The 21,300-nt window shown below is 52.5% G+C and overlaps 2 protein-coding genes across 2 annotated transcripts; both read left to right on the top strand.

The window, feature by feature from the left end:
• Positions 1-10,283: 10,283 nt before the first annotated feature.
• Positions 10,284-12,465, top strand: PG986_014753 (cyclin; the record flags this gene model as incomplete). Its single annotated transcript, XM_066850975.1, has 2 exons — positions 10,284-10,952; positions 11,005-12,465. 2 exons carry the CDS (start codon positions 10,284-10,286, stop codon positions 12,463-12,465), a joined length of 2,130 nt encoding a protein of 709 aa, XP_066693213.1.
• A 5,621-nt stretch (positions 12,466-18,086) lies between these two features.
• PG986_014754 (uncharacterized protein) lies at positions 18,087-19,858 on the top strand (the record flags this gene model as incomplete). The annotated part of the gene is made up of 2 exons (XM_066850976.1): positions 18,087-18,178; positions 18,352-19,858. The coding sequence occupies 2 exons, from the start codon at positions 18,087-18,089 to the stop codon at positions 19,856-19,858; spliced, it is 1,599 nt and encodes a 532-aa protein (XP_066693214.1).
• Positions 19,859-21,300: the final 1,442 nt, after the last annotated feature.

A 21,300-nucleotide genomic window follows, 5' to 3' on the forward strand; every position in this document is an offset into this window, starting at 1 on the left:
TGGTGTATTGGGACTGTGTAATGGGCCCATCTTCTGTTTGTTGCATGGATGCTCGTGTGTATTGGACATGCTTGGTGTAAGTAAATCAATTCGCGACAGTCTGAACTCGTGATGGTGACGCAAGTCCCGAATGGAGACGGAAAGAAAGAAAAAAAAGGTTGCCAATCTGATTTGCTCCTAATTGCAGCCGCGTCGTGATGGGTAACCCATCATGGTGCGTTTTTGAGTTTGAAACCGTAGTGAGAGACTGAATTAGCGCTGGCTCTCAGTTGCTGCCCGAATACCATCCATACCTAGGCAGTAAGTAAGAAGTAATAGGTAGGCAGGCCTGGTCATTTCGATTAGAAGGTTGATTCGCAATAGATTTGGGAACGAGATCGGCCGGTCCCTCTTGTTTGTGATGCTGCACTACGACACCACGGGAAATGCTCCTGCGACGTAGTTTGGTAGTGTAGGTACACGGTACTGTGGCCACCATAGGTCAGTATTTCCTTTCCACACGCTATCTCTGCCTCACCCCATCTTGGCCCCCTGCCCCGGCACAGCTAGCACCCAGGCAAGGCAGGTGTATCGCAAGCGCATGCGTTGGGGGAGACGTCGTCTGCCGCCGAGGAGGAATCAAGAAAAAAGGGAGCGTCTAAAGTTGGCCCAGGGCCGAAACGCAGGTATGGACCCCCGTTCATCCCGGAGCTTCGAAATAAAATAAAAACAGGGTGATATCACCTGTCGCTCTGACACCGAGCGGCCCTCATGCAGGTAGGCCCTCCTGCAACGAGTCATTTGCAGCTGAAATTTTAGAGTGGTGGTGGTGGTGGTGACTAGGATAGGATCCGAAAGATGTCGTCCAGCTTCTGTTGAAATCCCTGGGACTCGAAGCGAAGAGGGCCCTTTTTTTCGTAGTAGTAGTAGTAGTGTTTCCCGTTAGATCGGCACGCGGGAGAGGTCGGTGCGGATGAGTCTGCTGTGACGGACTGAATGACTGACTGACTGTATTACACAGTGAGAGAAGCAGCCTGGCCAGAACGAGACAATCACGCGACCGAGGGGCAAGACGTTTTTACGCCAATACGTTCACCCTTTCCACAGCCCGCCCGGCCAAAGCATCAGATAGCAGTATGCGTATGTATGGGAATGTATCAGCCATGTGCGCTTGTTGCTGGTCTGGCGGAGTGAAGACTGGGAAGAGTTCCTGTTGGTATGGCAAGGTAAGGTACGGCACAGCCCCTCTTGGTCGGGTACCCGATATATTCGACCCCTTGTCACAAATCAGGTGGGAGACAGGGTTGCAGCAGCATGGAATTCCTCTCCGCCACCTGCCGCAGCAGCAACGACTATCGACGCGCCACAAACCCCCTTCCCCTTCGACATGTTCCAACAGCAACCCTGGAGCTGCCGCTGGAAATAGCATCGCATCATGCACCGAGGTGTGCTTGAAAACATGCACGTTAGTGAGCTCGACTGAGCATGGCACGGCCTGCTGGGCTACTGTAGGTCGAGATTACTTCATCATCCAAGTCCAGGTCCATGCCATTGTCCTGTCTCGACCTGAGATTCACGGAAATGCATCCGGCAGTCTAGAGTAGCGATAGCGAACTTGTTTCATTCGTCGCTCCCATCCGTGCAGGGCATACACCCCTGCAACTTCTGGTACTGTGGCTTGACTGCGGTCCAGTCCAGGGTGGCAGGTAGGTACTCGGTGGGAGGGCGTGCCGTTAACACCATTAAGTTTCCCTGCGTGGCCGGACTACTTGCTGCCTTGCCCTCTCTGGATTAAGGTCCTCACAGTACAGTACGTAGCGCCCTACTTCCTACCGTAGTAAGACGCAAGTAGGTACCGTTGCAGTCAGGACATTCCTTCCCAATCCAGGCGCAGGTAGCGTGGGCAGGTCTTATTATTAGGTGCTGCCGGGCTGCTATGATGTCGGGCGGTAGGCCGCGGGTGATGATGATGATGCCGCTGAAAAGAATGGAATCCAGCATATCCACTGGCGCTCCTTGCACTGAAGGCAGGCATGATCATCACGACATTCCGAAAACCTGCCCAAACCCTGCAGCGTCCACCTTCAGCGCCACACTTGGGGGATTATTAGTATTTCATTGTAAGATGCTAGCGGCTGACCGGATAATGAATGGGCAGCGCAACCAACCTACAATAGATACCTCCTACAAAACTTACGGACGAGGCCACACGTACATCATACACACACTACGAAACGGGGCAACCGGCTAGCGACAACAGGGTGAAGATGCATGAGGAGTGCCACTGCTGTCCTACTCGATAGCAATCACGATGTCCATCAGGTATATAAAATACATATATGTATACATAGACGGCATATAATGTCTGCGCTGTGGGCCTATCAGAGAAGAGCTGCCGAGTCCGTCCGGTAGGTAGGCAAGCAGGCAATATCTCAGAATGCCCAAGCCCTGTACAATTAATACTCTACATTGCTGGCCGGTATGGGCGCTGAAACGCATGAGTGTCAAAGAAGGGCATGATGTGACTGGCTGCCCCATTGCCAACTCGGGCACTTGGAGGGCAACGTGGCCGACATTCTTACAATAAGCACCGAGCTATTAGGTTTCGGGTTGGCTTCCGAGTCAAGAGCAGAAATCCATTGTAGGTATCGAGACACGAGAAGGCCCACCGAGGCTGAAAAAAAAAAAGGAATCAGGGAGAATATTGGCTTGTTGATTACCGTGTGCAGGCAGACAATTGATAGTTCGTTGCCTTGGGCGCATGCTTTATGCAGTGATGACTGACTTTCGAGTGGGCATTTTATCGTCCGTCCATTCGCCGTGGGGACCATGGCCGAGTTGTTTTTTTTGTTTTTTGTTTTTTGATTAGCGATCGTCTTTCCAGAGTCTGGCCAGCGGGTCCCTCGTTGCGTATCTCAATCGGCCAATGTAGGGAGAAAGACTTGTATGTATGTAGGTATGTTGCAGGCATGTAATACCGCACACGGACGTAGGTCATCGTAGATTGCGACCGACGAAACGAGCCTGCAAGTACGAGAAAGCCTAACCTAGAAGGAGACGAAGCAGAACCACACCTCGTGTCTATTGCTTGGCCCGAGCCGACACACTTCGCACTCGTGATATTCAAGCCAGATTCCGGTATCAAAAGCCCAGCGATGGCACGCACGGCTTGGGCGGCCATGGACCCTGTCCATCCAAATGGAGACGTCGGTGGTTTGTTTAGTTAGCCAAGGGTCTGATTGGCCCAGCAGAGTTGCAAGAGGACGATGACGGCGCCTCTACTAATAGGCATTCAGCGACAGCAGCAGGCTCTCTCCAGAAAGTATCGACTACGAGAAGTGCGTGGAATTAGCCGTCCATGGCCCATGGGTCAGCCTGACTTGCTGCTATCACCGAATATCATCTCACACAAAAAAGGCGAGAGTTAGGGAAATGGGGCGCGCGCCTTCGCCGGTCTGCCTGTCGTCGTCGTCTGGCCCGTTCCATGACTAGCTAGGCCTTCTCCGAGAGGGCAGGTGGGAGGAGTAGTAGTAGGTACTTACGTTCGATTCGATTTAGATCCAGTCATCGAAAGGGCTCCCGTGCAGGGTAATCTGTACATACTGTATGCCGCCCGCGAAGACGCCAATGACATGCCAGCAGTATCGTCCATCCTCCGGTTAGTATCAGGAGATATGAACAGAATACTCAGCCCGAGGATGACGCCAAGGATGTATGCATAACAACCCTGGCGAAGGCTGGGCAAAGGAGACTCCGTGAATGCGCATATCCAAACTCTCTTCCTGTCCCTTACGCGTGGATCTCGCTCATCGTCACGCCCACTTACAGGCACGCAAGAACAAGATCTCTTTCTTTCTTGACCGACAAGATTATTAATGGATGGGTGATCGTACCATCATCCGCCCAGCTTGATCCAACCCCCTCACTGAAAGGATCCTTCTGCGATCCATCTCATCAAAAATCATGCCTGCTCTGCCGGAGTCCATCAATACCGGCGGATGGATTGCTTGGAATGTCGGAGATTCAGTCATAGTAGCAGCATGCATAGCATAACACCTAAGCGGTGGACACTCCGATAGGTGTGTGCCCTTGCTACGAATCGAAACGAAGAGTTGCCTGTATTGGCAATTAATTGCCTGCCTGCGCTATGCGACGCTACGCTAGTCACAAGCAACCCAACCTGCGACTTACACCTCCTTCGTCCTTGTGCCTCGTGCGCGGCCGCGTTCCCAATTTGTTTCCGGCCGGTTGCGGGTGCACGCAGCGCCAGAGACACGTTACCGAAATGGTAAGACCGGGGAGTCCTTTTTCCCTCCAGACCCTTTCTTCGACTTCTTACTCACTTACCCCTTGCTGGCAGCCGGCCAGCGCCCGCGCCCCCCCTCCTCATCATCAGACAAGAGAGTGATGGACATGAACCAAGCGAGCTCTCGTACGCACTAACGCTTTGCTGTTTGTGGCAACCTCCACGAAACAAGAGCCAGGAAGTCCGTCGTAGGTTGCAATCAAGAACGACAACAATAATAGATCGCCCACGCAAGGTCCATGTTTCAACCGTTGATTGATGACAGTGAACATGGAACCTTGAATACGGGAAAGGAGGCATGACGACGGACGGATGTAGGAAAGGAAAGCTATGTGTCTCGTATGTACTATGTTGTCTTGGGCACGATGCACAGCCAGCCGGGCAAGGGCCCAAGCCAGCCAATGAGTACGAGTAGATCGCCCTGTAGCACAGTATTTCTGTGCGCCTATTTGCACTATACGGTCTGGTATTTTTCGCCCTCGGTAGTAATTCCTGAGCTGGCAGCCTGGGCCCATCTGCACGTACCTGTGCGCAGGCATCAATTCGATATGGCTTCTCATCTCGTTCGCCGCTCCTGGAGATGTCTTAGGCAACTATACATAAGGAATGAATCCAAGCAAATCTCGATTGCAGCCCGGACCGGACTCGTCGCCCGTCTCCGGACTGGTATTGAACATCCACATAACCTAAAATGAGGGCCGGGGTTTCGCCCATTCCGTCAGGATACCACGCAATTCCTGGGTTGTTGGGCCGAGCCTTCCACTGAGTCCATGATGCGAAGTGAGTGTTTTATTTTATTTTAGATCCAGCGCCGTCAGATTGGAAATGGGCTTGGATTGGGTGGTCGTAGTCGGTGGCAGGTATTTTGGCTTATGACCGGGGTCTCGGATGGAAACAAATACCTTGACTGCCCACTCACTCACTCACTCACTCACTGCTTGCCGGCTGCAGTTGGGACTATCATTCTCATCCATCAGATCCATCCGCCGTCTATACGTACAGTGTGCACATAGTGTGCATCCCTTTCTTCTTTTTTCTCACCCGACCGAGACGACTGATGTGTGTGGTGCGTACGTGTGTGTGTTAGTGTCGCGCGCATCTTGTTCTGGCTGGGTCTGGTCTTGATAGAGGACCACCCCGGACGACGTGCTACCTACGCCTACATACATCTGACCTGCAACCACTTTACACCAGCATGGTCATCGACACGTCGCGTGTTCGGTTCGATGATTGCCATGCCATGGAAACCGGTCGTAATGAAAAATGCGCCCCATACCCAAGGCGTGCGTAAGTACATGACATGAATCGGCGCAAGCGGGATTGTGAATGAAACTCGAGGCTATCAATCAATCGTTCAATTTTTCTCCAAACTGCCTCCTCGCCCTTTCATCGCGCATTACGTGGGGACTCTTATTCCCTGCCCTGTCCACTCTGAACGCAAACCCGCATCCTTGACGAACGGACGGAGGAAGAGGCTAGAAAAGTACAGTGGCTAGGCAATGATTAACCCCGGAATGCGAGTTTTCTCACACACTCGCACACACACGATCCATCTCGCTTGCTGGCCGGTGGTTTGATTGATGGTCTCAACTTGCTTTGCTGATGCCGCCGTGATGCTTTCCCTTACCCCCCTACCAGTACCTACCTACCTTGCCTAGGTATCTACCCCTCCCCTCCACCACACATCATCCTAATACGGCATGTACATTTCAATAGGGCCATCCCAGGCAGGTTTCTTTTGCCACTGCCGTGTATGATAGGGCGGACTCCTCTTGGGCGCGCGGCGTTTGACCTCGCCAATCCAAAGTTTCGTGTTTCCACCTTTTTTCGCATCTCGGTCGGTCGGGGGGTGGTCCAACACGACAATAGACCGACAACGCAAATTCCTGTACCGTAATACTGTGCCCATTCTCGCCAAAAGGTTCTGCCTACGTTTCGTGGGGCAGACGCCTGGATCATGAAGCGTGAATATGCGTGTGTCAATATGTGTGTTGCTAGTTCTTTTTTTCTTTCCTTGTGCGGGCGGGCGCCTCGCCAATGTCCCACAGCCAGAGAGGCAATTTACTTATCCCGGCCCTGCAAGCCCCAGCCAGCATTGCTCAGGCGGTCACAGATATGTATGTATGTATGTATGTATGTATGTATGTATGTATGTATATATGTATGTATGTATATGTGGTATGGGGACGTACGCAGTGATAATTGAGCCCGAGCAGGGTTCCTGTTAACTGGGCTGGACCGGACTGGATGAACGGCCGACGCACTGCCCTGGCCATGTCCGCCGATGGTAGCATATACCACTACTATCCTTGGCCCTTGCAGTTGCAGCACCAGCAAGCAGCAGGGAAAGACGGCATGGGACCGTGTGGTAGTTGACGGGCCACACATATCGCACAAACAAAGACAGTCCAGGTGTCGGTCGGGCAAGGCTGCTTGCTTGTTGTTGCTGCTGCTTACTGCTGCCGCTGGCTCCTGGCTCCTGGCTCCTGGCCTGGCTGGCTGGCCTAGCAGGTCGGGCGGACTGGCAGCCAAGCAACCTTGCCCTAGTCAGTCAGTCCATCCATTGACGATGATTGATCCTGAACCCTTTTTTTCCCTCATCCAACAACCACACAGTTCTGAAAACAGTGTGGCATGCCGCCCCCTTTGGTCATGCATCAAGGCTAGAAGACTCCAGGCTAGGCTGGCATTGTCTGGTCAGCAAGCAGTGTCTGGCTTTTTGCTCTGACGGGCTGCGCACCGCACTACACTATTACCAGCAATACTCCGCTTCCTGCACTGCATGTGCCTAAGCTAGCTGAAAATAACAAATCGCTACGATGCCGGACGGAATCCTCGTACGCTCGGCGCTCACAATTCCATGATCAACCTGGGAAGTAGCAAGTATGGAGTTGGGGGCACTTTTTTTTCTTTAATCGCCGTTCAAGTTTTTCTTTCTCTGGTTAATCGGCATTTTTTTTTTCTTGCTGCCCTTCCCTGTCGGTCGTCCCAGCCAACCTAAGCGACTGCGAGGTGTAACGGCATGGTATGGCGAATGCACTAAAAGGGTCCCGGCTGGGCTCTAAAACACACTCCTTTCCCAGCAACGCACACAAGAGGCCGGCAAGAGGAGGCCCCAGTCCGTGGAATCCACGTTCCTCGTCAGGCTTTGAGAAGCGGAGTTACGATTGGTCGAAACCTTGGATGATCGAGAGAGTCGCAAACCAAGTGTGCTAGGAACCACTTCGTTGTGCAAACCAAGCGACGCAAATCCCCGCCGATGAATCTTTTTTTTCTTCTCATCTGCTGGGGCTGATGATGGATGGGCACTTGCAAAATCCATTTTTTCCAAGATTGATGAGGAGTTCCTTGTGAGTCTGGGACCGTCGGTGAACTGAACTGGAGGTATATGCGTCGTGTGTGTGTGCATAGGTACCGTAGGTGTACGTGAAGCAAAACACAGCACGGGAGTATGACGCTCCTCGGTTCTCGGTGATGCGATGCAAAGTATTTGATTTGATGTTATTGAGTCTGTTCTAACTTCAGGCATTTTGCCTTGCTTTGCTTTGCTTTGCTTTACTGTGTGTGGAATCCAGACGTGGGCAAAGCCTGGATTGGCCGGATGGATCTCGTTTTGATTGCGATTGTGCGCAGTTGTGTGTCGTTGGATGGATTGATTGGGTGTATCACGGCACTACACCACAGTTCAGTACATGCCTCCCCCTACGCCTCCTGTGCACTGCAAACGCAGCAGCACCACCACCACCTACCTATCCCGGAGGTAGGATGTAGGATGTATCTACAGCTCCCCTAACACTATCACACGTCGATGGACGGCATGGGCCTCCCAGCCCTGGCCGAAAAAGAACGAGTCCCTTTTTTATTAGGCATTATTTCCTTCTTCCTGCTTGTGCTAGATTAGTGGGTTTGTTCTCATTCTTGCTGTTTCCGCAGCACCAATTTCAGAGCGCGAGCGGTGATCCATCCACCAACGACACAACCAGTCGGGACTGGCCAGTCAGAGTCAGTCAGTCCAGCCGAAACTAGCATGTCATGTCTATCTTCCGGTCGGTCGGTCATATTTGCGGTACGAGCGATGTATTGATTACATTGGACAGGTTACATGCTCCTCTGACCTGCCTACCTGACCACTTCTTGTTGCCCTCCCCCCTCCCAGCCCAGTGCCCAGTGCCCAGTGCCCCCCGAACGAACTAGGCTAGGTGCTTGCTTGTAGTTGCAGGTACATCGAATCTCCATGTTCATTACGCACCCACGCAACGCACACACGCACATTGATACGTTTGATATCCATCCATGCCAGGCCAGAGACGCATTTCATTTGATCAATCGATCGCTCAATCAATTCCAACGAATTACGCACAGAAAGGCTGTTCGTTGACGAAGCTGACTGGCCGGCTGTAATGTACAGATGGGCGTCTATCTGTAGGTACTGACTGACAAGGTGGTTTTGCCCGACCGGCACATGCAATAGGAGGCAGCATGCATACAGATAGCACTCCTTGGACTTGCACATTCGCACCACACACTCTCTGGCTGCTGCTCAACCACTCGAGCCCTTCGCTACTGTGTGTGAGAAAGAGTATGTGCGTGGTGTGTATGCGTGTGTGTGTGTGTGTGTGTGTGCTGGGCTGGGCTTGTAGGTACTGGTAGTCCAGAAAGCAACCGGAGGAGTACCGTACGTGCTTACCTAGGCTCACGCCTAGAGCCAACTCTCAGTCCGATTGTACCGTATTGTTCCCATGTCACGGTTCTCACCTCCACATCCACATGCCCGCCCTCTCCCACGCCCCCATGTCACCCAATCAGGGCCGTTGTCCTCTTAATTTCACCCCCAGGCCCTTTGACTTTTCCCATCCCAGGCAAGCGTGGTTTTCAAAGAGCCATGCCGCTCTGCCTCTTCTTGCCTCTCTCTCTCTTCTCACACGCCGCTTGCTCACTCACGTACAGTACAGTACCAACGCTGCGTACCCTCACCTAGCACCCCTCCCCCCCCAGCACACTAAAAACCTTCCTGGTCGACGACCTGGGACTCCCTTTCCTCACTGTGACTTTCTCCGTTCTCCACCTGCACTTCCACTTGCACCTCCCATGCCGGCCGCTCGACATACCAAGTACAGTAATACCCTTACCCCCCCTGGACGACACTAATCCAAGCAAAATTCGGTGGCAGTACTGATGAGTCGCAGCCAAGCGTCCCCAAGCCCACTTTCGCTCACGCCCTCCCCATTCTTCGTACCCCCCTCCCCCAACCCTCTCCACTCTGGCATCCCTCTGGCGAATCTCTTCAGACATGGTCAACGCCAGTCTCAATCCGGCTGATACCTAGAACATACGTAACTTATTAACGATTGTATATCATTCAATGAGCGCCCAAGTTCCAATTGCATCCCGTCTTCAGTTCAGGAACTCTTGCAAGTCCGAGGAATTTGAACTGCAGTGTCGTGAGTGCTCGTTTCTCGCCAGCGGCAAAGCCATTTCTGCCTTCATCCGTTGTAAACCCAACCATCCTCCCGTTGCACCTTCGTCGACAAGCGCTGCAGCAACAAACCGTCCCTCCCGATTCGATATATCTCCCATTCCGTAACCACACCCCCACCAACCAAAGGAGGATCCAGGAACGCGGAAACGAAAGAGTCGAAACTTGAAAAAGCCTCCTTCTTTCTCTAACATTACTACTTCTCTCCTGGACCGGTTTTGGCAACAACTTCAGTCCGGATTGTTCAATGCTCGATATGGCTCATATATGACTTGTTCGGATTCACCATCAAACCACTTATATTGCGTCTTGCAGCATTCACTCCCGGCACCGATCCTGACCACTACAAGCCCTTCCTGCCTGGCCTGACGATTGATGAATGGAACACCCACCAAAGACGAACAATACCACTCACATCGATTTTGAACTTGCTTCTCTCCGGGTTTTCCCACCTCGATCACCAATCCCTCCACTCTAGGATATTTGAACTCTTTCAGGAGTTTTAATTTCTAGCTCTTCCTCATGTCTTCAGCCATTTCGACTATCGCTCGTCCATTCGTACCTCCCTATCTCCCATCTCCGGTGGGATATCCGCAGTCACGAAGGCTTGTGCCTCCGCCTTTGAGCTTGAAGAAGGTACAAGAGACGTCTGTGGCCGACGAAGCTGCCCTCTACTCGGGCGGTCTTCGAACGCCCCCAGCTGAGGACGGCATGGGCACTACTTACCACCACAATCCGGTGCTTTCTTCGACGTACGACAGCCATGTTGCTTTGGCGAGACAGCCTAACAGCCTGGTGCAAGCCAGCCGCCCAGGCATGGTTCTTTGTGATGCCACGCTGAACCAGTTCTCGAAAAGCCAGGCCCAACAGCAGCAACAACAGCAACAACCACTGCCGCACCAACATCACTACCAAACGGCACCGCAACATCACCAGCAAAATCTGCCGCAACTTCCGCAACCTTCACAGCAACCTCACCATGCCTCGGCCGTGGCATCAGTTCCCGCCTGCCACTCTGGAGCTTCACGTCATTCCACTCGGCCGTCGACACCATCCTCCACACGATCAAGCCACGCACACTCGGAGGGGGGCACCGTCTCTCGCAGAGAATCCACCATGGTTATGCACAGCCTGCGCATGCCGAGCTGTATCACCTCGAATGGCGGCAATCTGGATGACTTTGCTGCACTGGTAAGTAGAATGGTATGCCATACCGGACCGACTTGCACCTAACTTTTCGCAGATGACATGTTTCTTCTGGTTCGAGAACATGGAGACTATCCAAGCGGCAGAGGGCGTCAAAGACCGCAACCCGAACGCACCGGTACCTCCATTATCTTCGTACACGAGGCCGGATCGAGCTTACAAGAAATGGGTGAACACCATTCTATCGACGACCCAGGTCACCCAGAACGTGATTCTTTTGGCACTGCTCTTCGTGTACCGCTTGAAGAGCACGAACCCGAAAGTCAATGGTAGCCCTGGAAGCGAGTACCGATTACTTACCGTAGCGCTCATGCTGGGAAACAAGTTCTTGGATGATAACACCTACACGAACAAGACCTGGGCTGAGGTGTCCGGTATCGCTGTTAAGGAGATCCACGTTATGGAGGTCGAATTTCTTAGCAACATGCGATATGGCTTGTTGACCTCCAAGCAACAGTGGGCAGAGTGGTTGGACAAGCTGGCGTGCTTCCATGAGTACTGCGAGAAAGCCGAGCTGGCTGAGAGGGCTGCCGAGATGGCCGCAGCCAGGCGTGCTATGCAACCGAACCTGCCGTCGCCAACCCACCGAACTTTCACCTCTCCGCTGCCTTCGCCCACCAGCATCCTGCCTCACAGCAGCGTCTTGGCTTCCAGCATGCAAAGCACGCCGGCCTCGGTCCCAGCCTACTCGCCAAGCGCGACCATGTACAGCACGAACCAGAGCTGGCCCGGACAATTCCAGCCTACGCCTGCGATGTCACCCTTGGCTGCCAAGCCAAGCTTGAGCTTCAACGGAGCCAGAAAGCGAAGTATGGAATCTACAGAAGTGGCCGAGCCGGCGCCGAAGCGAGTAAACCGTCAATCCGTCGTTTCCATGCCTCCGCACGCGCGCCAATTGCCTAGCGGTGGCGTGGACCCCGCCCGCTTGCCTGTGCCACACCTCACATTGGACACTAGCCAGGCTACATCTGCTGCCTACGTGCCGCCCCCTAACTATTCTCAGGGGCCAGTCTCTCTGCCGCCCCTGGGATCAGGTGTCCGTGCCATGGCGACCGTCTATCCCAACGCGACCACTTGGGCCCCTCAGGCTCCCATTATGGCCACTTGCGGTCCTCAGACACCAGCTTATACAGCCCCTTCGAACTATGGAACGCCTACGAAGCGAAACAGTCCGCGTGGCTTGGCCGTCTACGGTTCATCGCCCTTGGCCGAATCGTACGCTGGGCATCACACCCCCATGTCCAACTCGCCTTCGGTCTACCTTCAGCAGCGCAACAGCCCTTACAAGCCTCTGCGTCCTGTCAATACTCTTAACTACCCACCGCCTTCGATTCCTCTTTCCGAGTACCATTTGGGCTCCGCTCAAATGCACTATCAGCCACTGGGCCGCCGAAACAACGTCCGCACTGGAATCGTGCCGGAATTCATGCCTGGCTACGGCAGTGGACGACCAACCCCCATGCCGGCGACACACACGCTCCACCACTATCATTCTTGAATGATATGAGTGTAGACTCATACGTTACTTGTGCTTTTCTTCCTTTTTCGTTTTTTTTTTTCGTCAATATTTGCATGGCCATCGGCGTTCCACAGAGGGTATATGAAACGGTTATTCCCACGGAATCCTGCTTTTTTCTTTTTCTTTTTTTTTTTTTTTCAGCGACAGCATCGAGGGCATCTACGAGGCGTTTTTTCTTTTCGGTAAATCCCGTGGTGGGATTTTGTAGCATGCACGAACGACCATCTGAGGAGTTTACCGAGGAATTTGAGATACACACATTTTCGGTTTCGGGGGTTTGCCACGCGTATCAAGCAAATGGCTCATGTAAGATTTGGAGAAACGGAAATCAATGAGATACCCATGGTTCAGGAAGTGGACCAACACTGGCGGTATCTCACAGGGAGGGAATGAATATAGCTAGCTCACAGGCAGAGACGGCTCGTCAGCGATGACAACGCGAAACCGTCCATGGACCATGAAACAAATCAAAGCAAATTGGTTCAACCAACAACAATAACCACAAACATTTTTCGATATGAACACATACATGCTTGACACGTCGAAATGTGACATGTAGATTCGCCATGTCGCCAAGTACCCTCGGTATGATGTAATGTCATCCATTGCCTCGGGATTTTAGTAGAAGCCTTGGCAATCTTATCTTATCGAAGCTTCTCAGCCGATCTGGCAGATCTTGGCGTGCTACCCAGCTGATTGTTTTACCGGTTACATTCTATTTTCGGTGTTCATTGGGTGTCAGTCTAGGTACCTACAGTGTGTGAACAACACCCGTTATTCATCCTCGCGAATTGGCTTCTTTCTATTTGCTTTTGGTAACACTCATCTCTATCGACCTATTGAATCACGCACGCATCAATAATGAAAGTTGCAAAGGTTCATCCGTAACCAGAACTTTGCCAGCTGTCAGCCAGCTGGCCGTGACTTGGTTCTGGTGAGAGGTAAGACCTTTGCTTGTGTGACGAAGTTGGTAACAGCCTGGAAAGGGTATTTCAGGCTTGGGTAGCTTATCAAATAAACGTTGAGCCGAAATTTGCTTGAAGCGGAAAGACTATTCGGGTTGTGTGACAAGGGCTAGAAAGGCCTAGGCTGTATTCCACTACTAGTTGATTGTCATGGCACTTCTGTGGGCTCTGGTTCCTTCCTCCTAGAGTTGAGGTACTGTGTGAAGTTTATATACACGTTGTTGAGGGCTCGAAAGGGCCTCTTTCCTTCCGAAGGCCGTAGCTCCTTGGAATGTGATGCTGCCGGTCGGCCGATATGCGTGCCACTTGGTCCTAAGTTGCCCTTATTTGACCTTGAGGTGGTGGCGGAATCGAGGTAGAGGTGGCTCATATAATTGTTTTCAACCGAGGGTTTTGGGTAGAAGGGGACCGGAGGCGATGGAAGGGAGTTGAATAGAGGCCATAAGGGAAGACGTGTTGTGATGTTTGGATATGCATAGCTCTTATGGTACTAGGAGTTGGGAACATATGCACACGTTTTCATGTGCACAAGTTCTGTCGCCATCTTCATATCCTTGGACTCGGGGCTTCTTTTTTTGGATCTGGTAGATTCCAGGGTAGTAACCCGTACTTTGTGGCTGTTTTGTTTCGGTCAGGCTGGGTGACATTTGAGACAGGATTGAAGTTGGAGGATATTATCCGTAGAATTGGCTGGGCTTATGGTACTTGGCCATGTACGAAAGCTCATGTGGTTGAAATAAATGGTAATGACCGCCAGTTGTGTTACTCATGCGCGAGACGAACTAGATGTGTGCATTAATATTTCCCGCTGCTCAGGCCTGGTTTTTGAGTGTCTGCAAGAAGAGGGCATATTGATGAACGAAAGCAGTCTTGTGGTATCTTAGACCACGTGGAAGAACACTCGAGAGCTATACTCGGGTAATTATAGCGTAGTATCCTTCTACCTGCCTTACGAATGATCGCAACTCACATCGCAGGATTCAATTCCCCCCCCCCGCCATGTTCATGTCACGCCTTTTCTAATTCGGGTTTACACTAGGTCTGACCAAAGCAGCAGAAGACATAGACAAGAGCAGGTCACATCATGAAAATCATCAACATAGGACGTGTGCAGAGTAGAACATGCCTCATGGAGCAAAATAGTATCAGTAGATGTTTGGTTACAGGAACAGGCTGTGGGGTATGTTCGCCGTCTTCATAGCTATCAGCGTTTCTCATGAAGCGGCTGGTGATATTCCACAGGATAGAACCTATTGAAGCTGTCGTTAGAAACCGCCCCCGAGGAACATGTCTAGCCTCGCGGTTTATGGACGTGAAGCAGATTGAACCACAAGATGGTGCACCATATAACTATCAGGCACTTGGTCGCATGTTCTGGTAGTGAAGGGAGGGAATGCCCCTTGACCTCCCCTGAACTGCGATTCCTAAGACAGCTTTGGTTCTTGCCAAGAAGGCAGGTTGGCAACCATTGAGCGAGTATGAGAACGAGACTTCTGTTGCCACGGTATTTGGATGGAATACTAAGGTTAATCTCGTCATGGCAGGAACTGAGCAATGGCTATTGCTATACCTATCAACAATAAAGTCATTTTGAGGTGTAAGATGCACGACATCTCTCCAGTGGTTGTCTGATGCCGAGTCTCTGTCTATTGCGATAACATGTCGGGACGTATAGCTAACGAGGTGCTCAAGTACGATGAGGCTCCCCCAGTGGTTGGCTTGGTGGCTTTTGTTCAGGCCGCGTAGGATATTATAAGATCAATAGCAGCATTAGTTGATTCCTCTGAGAATAATATTCAATCTAGCATTCTCCATTTATAGGTCTCGAGAAATTTGGGTGGATCAGATCCTAATCTGCCCTCATCGGAAAATCATTCCAACATTTGGGTGAAGATCCCCCCAAATGGAGACTAGAACCATAAGCCGGGCCCGGGTATTGGGTAGATCTTTCACTTGCATCCACCCCATAGAAGCTCTCGTGTTGGCAATGCTGTCTAATTATAGTGTGATGGTATGCCATCTCCGGTCGGGCTGTCCTGCCCCTCAAGAGTCGCGGCTTCTCAGAGAAGATAATCTCGGCAGGCCGTGTGCACTGCCCGAATCGAATATGAACCCCCCCCCGAGCCCTCAATCTCCATGATCCATAGAGTTCCGCTCGCAGCAGGGGCGTGCCTCCTTATGGTGGTCTTTCGAGACCCAGTTGTAGATGGGAAGGGCTTGCTAGTGCCCCGAGCAGTTTACCAGGTCGTCCAAGGTGCAAGGCTTCTTGTGGCTTCTGGTTCGCGGACACCACGTGAGAAAGAGCCCCAGATGGATCGGCAGCCACTTGGTATGGGTAATACAGTGGCCCAATCACACAACGCTCGGATTGCCAAACGATGTCTGCTCATCCGTCGTGCAGGTATTTTGAGACGCTGAATGTGTTAGTCGACTGACGACGGTTGAGTCGAGACGGGCTCGAGCGACAAAACCGCCAACCAGCTCGACCCTTGAAACAATCCAATTGTTGGGCAACCGAGTCGCTGCACAACAATTGATTGAGCGATCTGCACATACCTCGGCTCGATAGACCGCCGCCGTCGACCAATTTCAGCAAAGGATCAGGTCTAGGCCCACGTGTCTGTGTGACTGTTCTCTCTCGTTGCTTGCTGGCCGTCTGCGCCGTTCAGAGATTCTCGGGAGGGGCTCCCGAGCACGGACCCTCTCGGTGTCACGGTTGGATCAGCCGCATCGAATCGCTGCAGCGGCGTGGATGATGTGCTGCAGGCAGCCCAATCACTCACTTGGCCTCTCTTAGCACTGCAACCTCTCTAATTTGGCCGATTACATGCAGTTTGATTGCAACGGGAAGTTTATTCGCCGTCAAATGATCGGCAAGTGGTAAGTCTGCGGCCGCTGCCGAATCACATCGCAGACACCCGGTCGAGCTATTGTGGTCGGTCACTAGTGGCAGTAGCAGCTGAAGAAGAAGCTGAAGAAGAAGAAAAGAGGCTTGGAAGCTTTGGAAGCTTTGGAAGGAACAATGCAAAAAGGAAGCGGCCCTGGCAAGATGGCCTTTCCCCACTTGCCATCTGCCCCGGCCTGCCTTTTGTGGCTTTCGACAGCACCAGTCAGCAGCAGCTTGGATCCGAAAATAAATCGGGATCAACTGCCTATTCGCGAAACAAGACGCCTTGGGATTCGCAGTCATCGCCTATTTTAGGGACCATCTCGAGTTTTTTTCTTCTTCTTCTTGTCCTGCTTTTCTTCTGCCACCTGGTTCTGCCGAGCTCAGCTCACAACGAGCCTGAAACGCCATGCACAGACATGTGCTCGTGGGGTTGCGTGAGGAAAAAACACAGCACTTGAGGGAAAATACAGGGTCTAGCGCCGCTCTCAGGGTGCCCACCCACCACCCCCCTAACGCATGAATTCGTCCAATACTCCATTTTCTGCCTCTTCCATGCAGGGAGCAGCCGGTGCCTGGCATCATCATCGCCGTCATCGCCGTCAATGTCGCTGGGCGGACTGACCACCTGCTCTGCCGGCCATGACTCTCGCGCCGCCGCTCAGCCGGCGATTTGGGATTTTGTCGGTGGGAGGCGATACACGTACGCAGCTTGCAACGGAACACACCACAAACGTTGAACATGTCGAGCCAACCAGGTAAGCTACCTTGCACGGCTAACAGTTTGCGGAGCCGCCTTGCCCTTTCTCCTATTGCCAAGAGGGTAGCAGGGCCCCCGTACCAGACCTGTGGCTCACCATCTGCTCATTTTTATGTACGCTGCAGTCCTGTGCAATCCCCGTCCGGGCATGGGCTCTCCTTATGGCAATTGGTGCAGGGCGACCTGCTAGTCTTCAACCATGGTTTCGGTCTCTCGGGAAAATTGACTGATGACGGCCGTCTGACTACGACCTACAGTACCTAATGTACTGGCCCGGCCCCCTGAGTGAACACTGAAGTGAAGGGCGCGAAAGTCTTGGTAGTGCCGTCCAACGGCCGCGAATTAGGGCATTGCCGACCGACTAGCCTGCCCCCCAGGCCAATAATGCTGGACAACACAGGCCTAAAAAGCAGGACGGTGACAACCCAGTCTTTGCTGATGATGTCGGTCGGAATATAGAACGGCTGACTACCTAGGTATTAACCCCGTCCAAACAGCCTGATTAGTACGTGTGGTAGGACCGCCACACATGACTTCCCACGCCCAGCGGCCTCCTTTCTGACTTGACCTCGTCGAGAATTCATTTTGTCATGACAGTTTCTTAGCCGGGTTTGAGGTTGATTGGCCCATCACAGACAGGCCCTGCCCTGCCGGCTTCCTGGGCCCCCCCATTACCCATCCCTCTGATCCCAGTCCCTATCCCAGTCTCCATCCCCCACCCTGCAACTGGAGCGACATAGCCGTCCACGGGAGCTCCGCCAAGCCGCGCTATCGCGACCAGAACCCGTCAGGGAACAAGTACCATGCGAGTCTTTCGATTCCATGCAGCTATCTATTTCTTTAAACTCCCGCCGGACGCCCGTTCCCTTTCCCGTCTTCTGTGCTGCCCGCCCACATCGACCTACGTCTCTTCAATCTGAAGATCGATCGACTGTCCGCCATTGTTGTCGTCCAGAGCCCCTCGACTAATACACAACACAACAACACGATGCCGCTTGCAAGGGAGCCCAGTCAGCGGTCCAAATGGATGAGATGGCACAACACCAACAACGCTGCCGCTGCCGCTGCCGCCATAACCAAGTATGTGATCCCCTATGAACCCGGAGTGCTACCTATATTTCTATATATCTATATCTATATCTATATCTATATCTATATATATATATATATATACACATATATACATAGCACAAACCATTTGTCAACTCCATTTGGCCCAATTGCTAACAGTTGCTGCACTTCAGCAACACCAGCAACAATGAGCCCGCGGAAATCATTCACTTGGGCGGCTCGCGTGTCAGCAATACTTCATCATCAGCGGATGAGCGCCCGGTTACACAGTGGTTCACCATGTCCCCTCCGGAACCGCCTATGCAGGCTTCCGACCGGAAGTCGGACGAGCAAAACCAGGAGAAGCGGCTTCCATCACCACCGCCTTCGGCAACCAATTCCATGTTGAGCCCTGCGCCGCTCAATGTAGGTCAGTCCAAAGGCAAACCGCCCGCCCCTGTGCAGATCCCTACTGCCCATCAAAGGATGCTGTCCCCTCTGCACTCGGATCCATCGAACGGGCATTCGTTCTTGTCTCCGCCCTTGACCGGATCCTCCTCGGACAGCCGAGGGTCAGCGGCGATGTTTTCCCCTGTTGCTCCTAATCCTTTTGTATGCAACCCGGTCTCGCCCAGCTCGAGTATTGCATCCAACGATGCGCCCGAGCATGGTTTAAGGCGGTCCCAATCCGTGGCCGATATCAAGGATCGCTCGAAAGAGGTCACGAGATCCAATACCACCGTTACACGGCCTAAATGGAGACCTTTCCCCAACTCCACGCCGTCCGAGTCCGACGGCGAGATAGACGAGATGTATTCGAGACAGCCGGCGACTTCGCGCGCCGAGTCGAGCATCTCCGCCAGAACCTATCCGCCCCCGAGCCACCCTCCGCCTTCTGGACCTCTACCTGCCATTAGCCAGGTTTTATCGATGGGAGAACAGCAGCAGCAGGAACAACAGCAACAGCAACAACAACGTCCTGAGACAGCAGCCACGGTAGAGGAGATAACAGTGAAACAACCACAACCCTCCGGCCCACCGCCGCCTGTACCAGGCCAATCTGGCCAGGTTTCTTCCCTGACGCGGTCGTCGTCGCTGAGCGGCCCGAAGATTTCACTGGTGGTGGACCACAAGGCCCGCCCGGCGAAGACGACGAGGCACACGCGCGAGGAGCGCCTCTGGCTGCATAAGAACTACCGGGGCGAGGCCAACTTCCTGCGCGCCTGGGGTCTCTCGATCGATAGCGAGGAGGACCGGGACGAGGGCGCCGCGCTCCTGCGCGAGCTGTGCCAGTCCGAGCAGGAGGCCAAGTGGATCAGGAGCCAACAACAACAGCAAGTGGTCGAGCAACGTGGAGAACAACTCGGGTCGAAGAACAACAGCAGCAACAACAGCGCCACAGACGGATCCCTCCATGTGATCCTCGAAGAGAGCAACACCGGCCACAGCCCACGGCAGCTGCCGCCCTACGGGTACAAGTACCCGGGGGTCATGGTGGAGGAGGAGCCCGTGACGACGATTGTGGCGGCGGACCACGAGGACGGCGTCAACCTGCGGATCCCGGTCAACCCGCCATGGACGACAGTGGCGGAACAGCAGCAGCAGCAACACCTCGCCCGAATCGCCGCCGCGGAAAAGCACGCGCGGTCCGAGAGTGAGCATTCCGTTTTGGGTGCGTACCTCGATGTCCGAATGAGCCGCTTGGACTGATTGTGAAATTTGTGTACGACAGGAGACATTTATTACGGCAGCGGCGGCAACCGGATGAGTTATGAGTCTCGTTACTCGTCGGAGGACAATTTCATCTAGTTGCATTTTGGCATAGGATGGCAGCATCATCGGTTGGGTTGGTTGGGGTCTTCTGATTTTTATTTTATTTTATTTTTTTACTATTTTTGGTCATAGGGGGCGGTTCTCGATTCCCCGTCTTTCTTTTGTTACACTGTAGCAACAGCAGCATTCATAGCGGCGGCGCACTTGGACGGCCGGACGGACGGCAGGGTTGATTAATTTGTGTGTTGGTTCCTTTTGTTCTTGTATTTCCATAGGTTCATGGAATGGCGAGAAGAGGGGTGTGTGGTGGTGGTGGTTGTACAGATACTCGTCAATGTATATTTATATCTATCTAGACTGGCAGATGAACTCGGCAGTCAGACTGGCTGGCTTTTCGGAAGAATGCAACATGAATCATTCAACCAGGTCTCTATGAGTATTCTTTGTTGCCCTATAGAATACACTTTATTGCAGTAGTAATGTGATAGCATAGATAGATGGCTGGAAAACGGTGCCTCGTGGCTGACTTTTGGACACCCTCCGCTGTCTCGGTGAGCTACAGCCCTCTCTCATCGTGAAAATGCCCTACCAACCAACACGTACTTACTTTTCTCAGACTCTCAAAGTCTGCCAAACACGAACTTCTCCTCTTTTTCGTTTCGTACCTTCCATGCTTACGTTGGCGCTCATCAACAGATACATGGCTTCATTTACTCCTGCAAATGACTGTCCAAAAGGCTCTGAACCAGTGTTTGTTGTGAACGGCTTGGGGGAAACAAAATATTGATTGACACGACCGAGGTTGGTAACTACCAAACCAATTGATGCATGGTCGGTCCATGCCCATCAGTATTTATCGAGGCTGGGACTCGTTCCAGTACTTGGTACGCACGCGACGCAAATCTCTCAACATCCGGTCTTCGTTCTATGTTATGCATTTCTCCGGCGCCGTCGGAGTGTGGTTGCATACTAGGGGAAAGCAAAGGATGTTCTGGATTGTGCGGTTGCACTCACCGGTATAGTGTCCAGTAGCGTCGAATTGAACTAACGATGGAGCAACTACTTCTCAAGTCCCATATAGTGTAACGGCTAACATACCGCGTTTTCACCGCGGAGCTCGGGGTTCGATTCCCCGTATGGGAGCTACAATCGCATCATGCAATTTCTCTTTTTGCATTTTCGCGCTATGCCATTCCCGAAGCAATCCTTTTTGTGTATGAATGTCTTCTCTCTCCTTATTTTTGGCGATGGTGACCGATTCGATCTGTTATTGGGCTCATGTTGGATACTATTTGCGTACGTAATCCAACATCCCCTATTTACGGTTCGGAGTATGCAACAGAAGCGCTGGCAAGGAAGCTGGATATATACTCCGATCA

The sequence above is a fragment of the Apiospora aurea genome, assembly GCF_038362705.1.
Source record: "Apiospora aurea strain CBS 24483 chromosome Unknown utg000010l_segment0_segment0, whole genome shotgun sequence".
Taxonomy (NCBI): domain Eukaryota; kingdom Fungi; phylum Ascomycota; class Sordariomycetes; order Amphisphaeriales; family Apiosporaceae; genus Apiospora; species Apiospora aurea.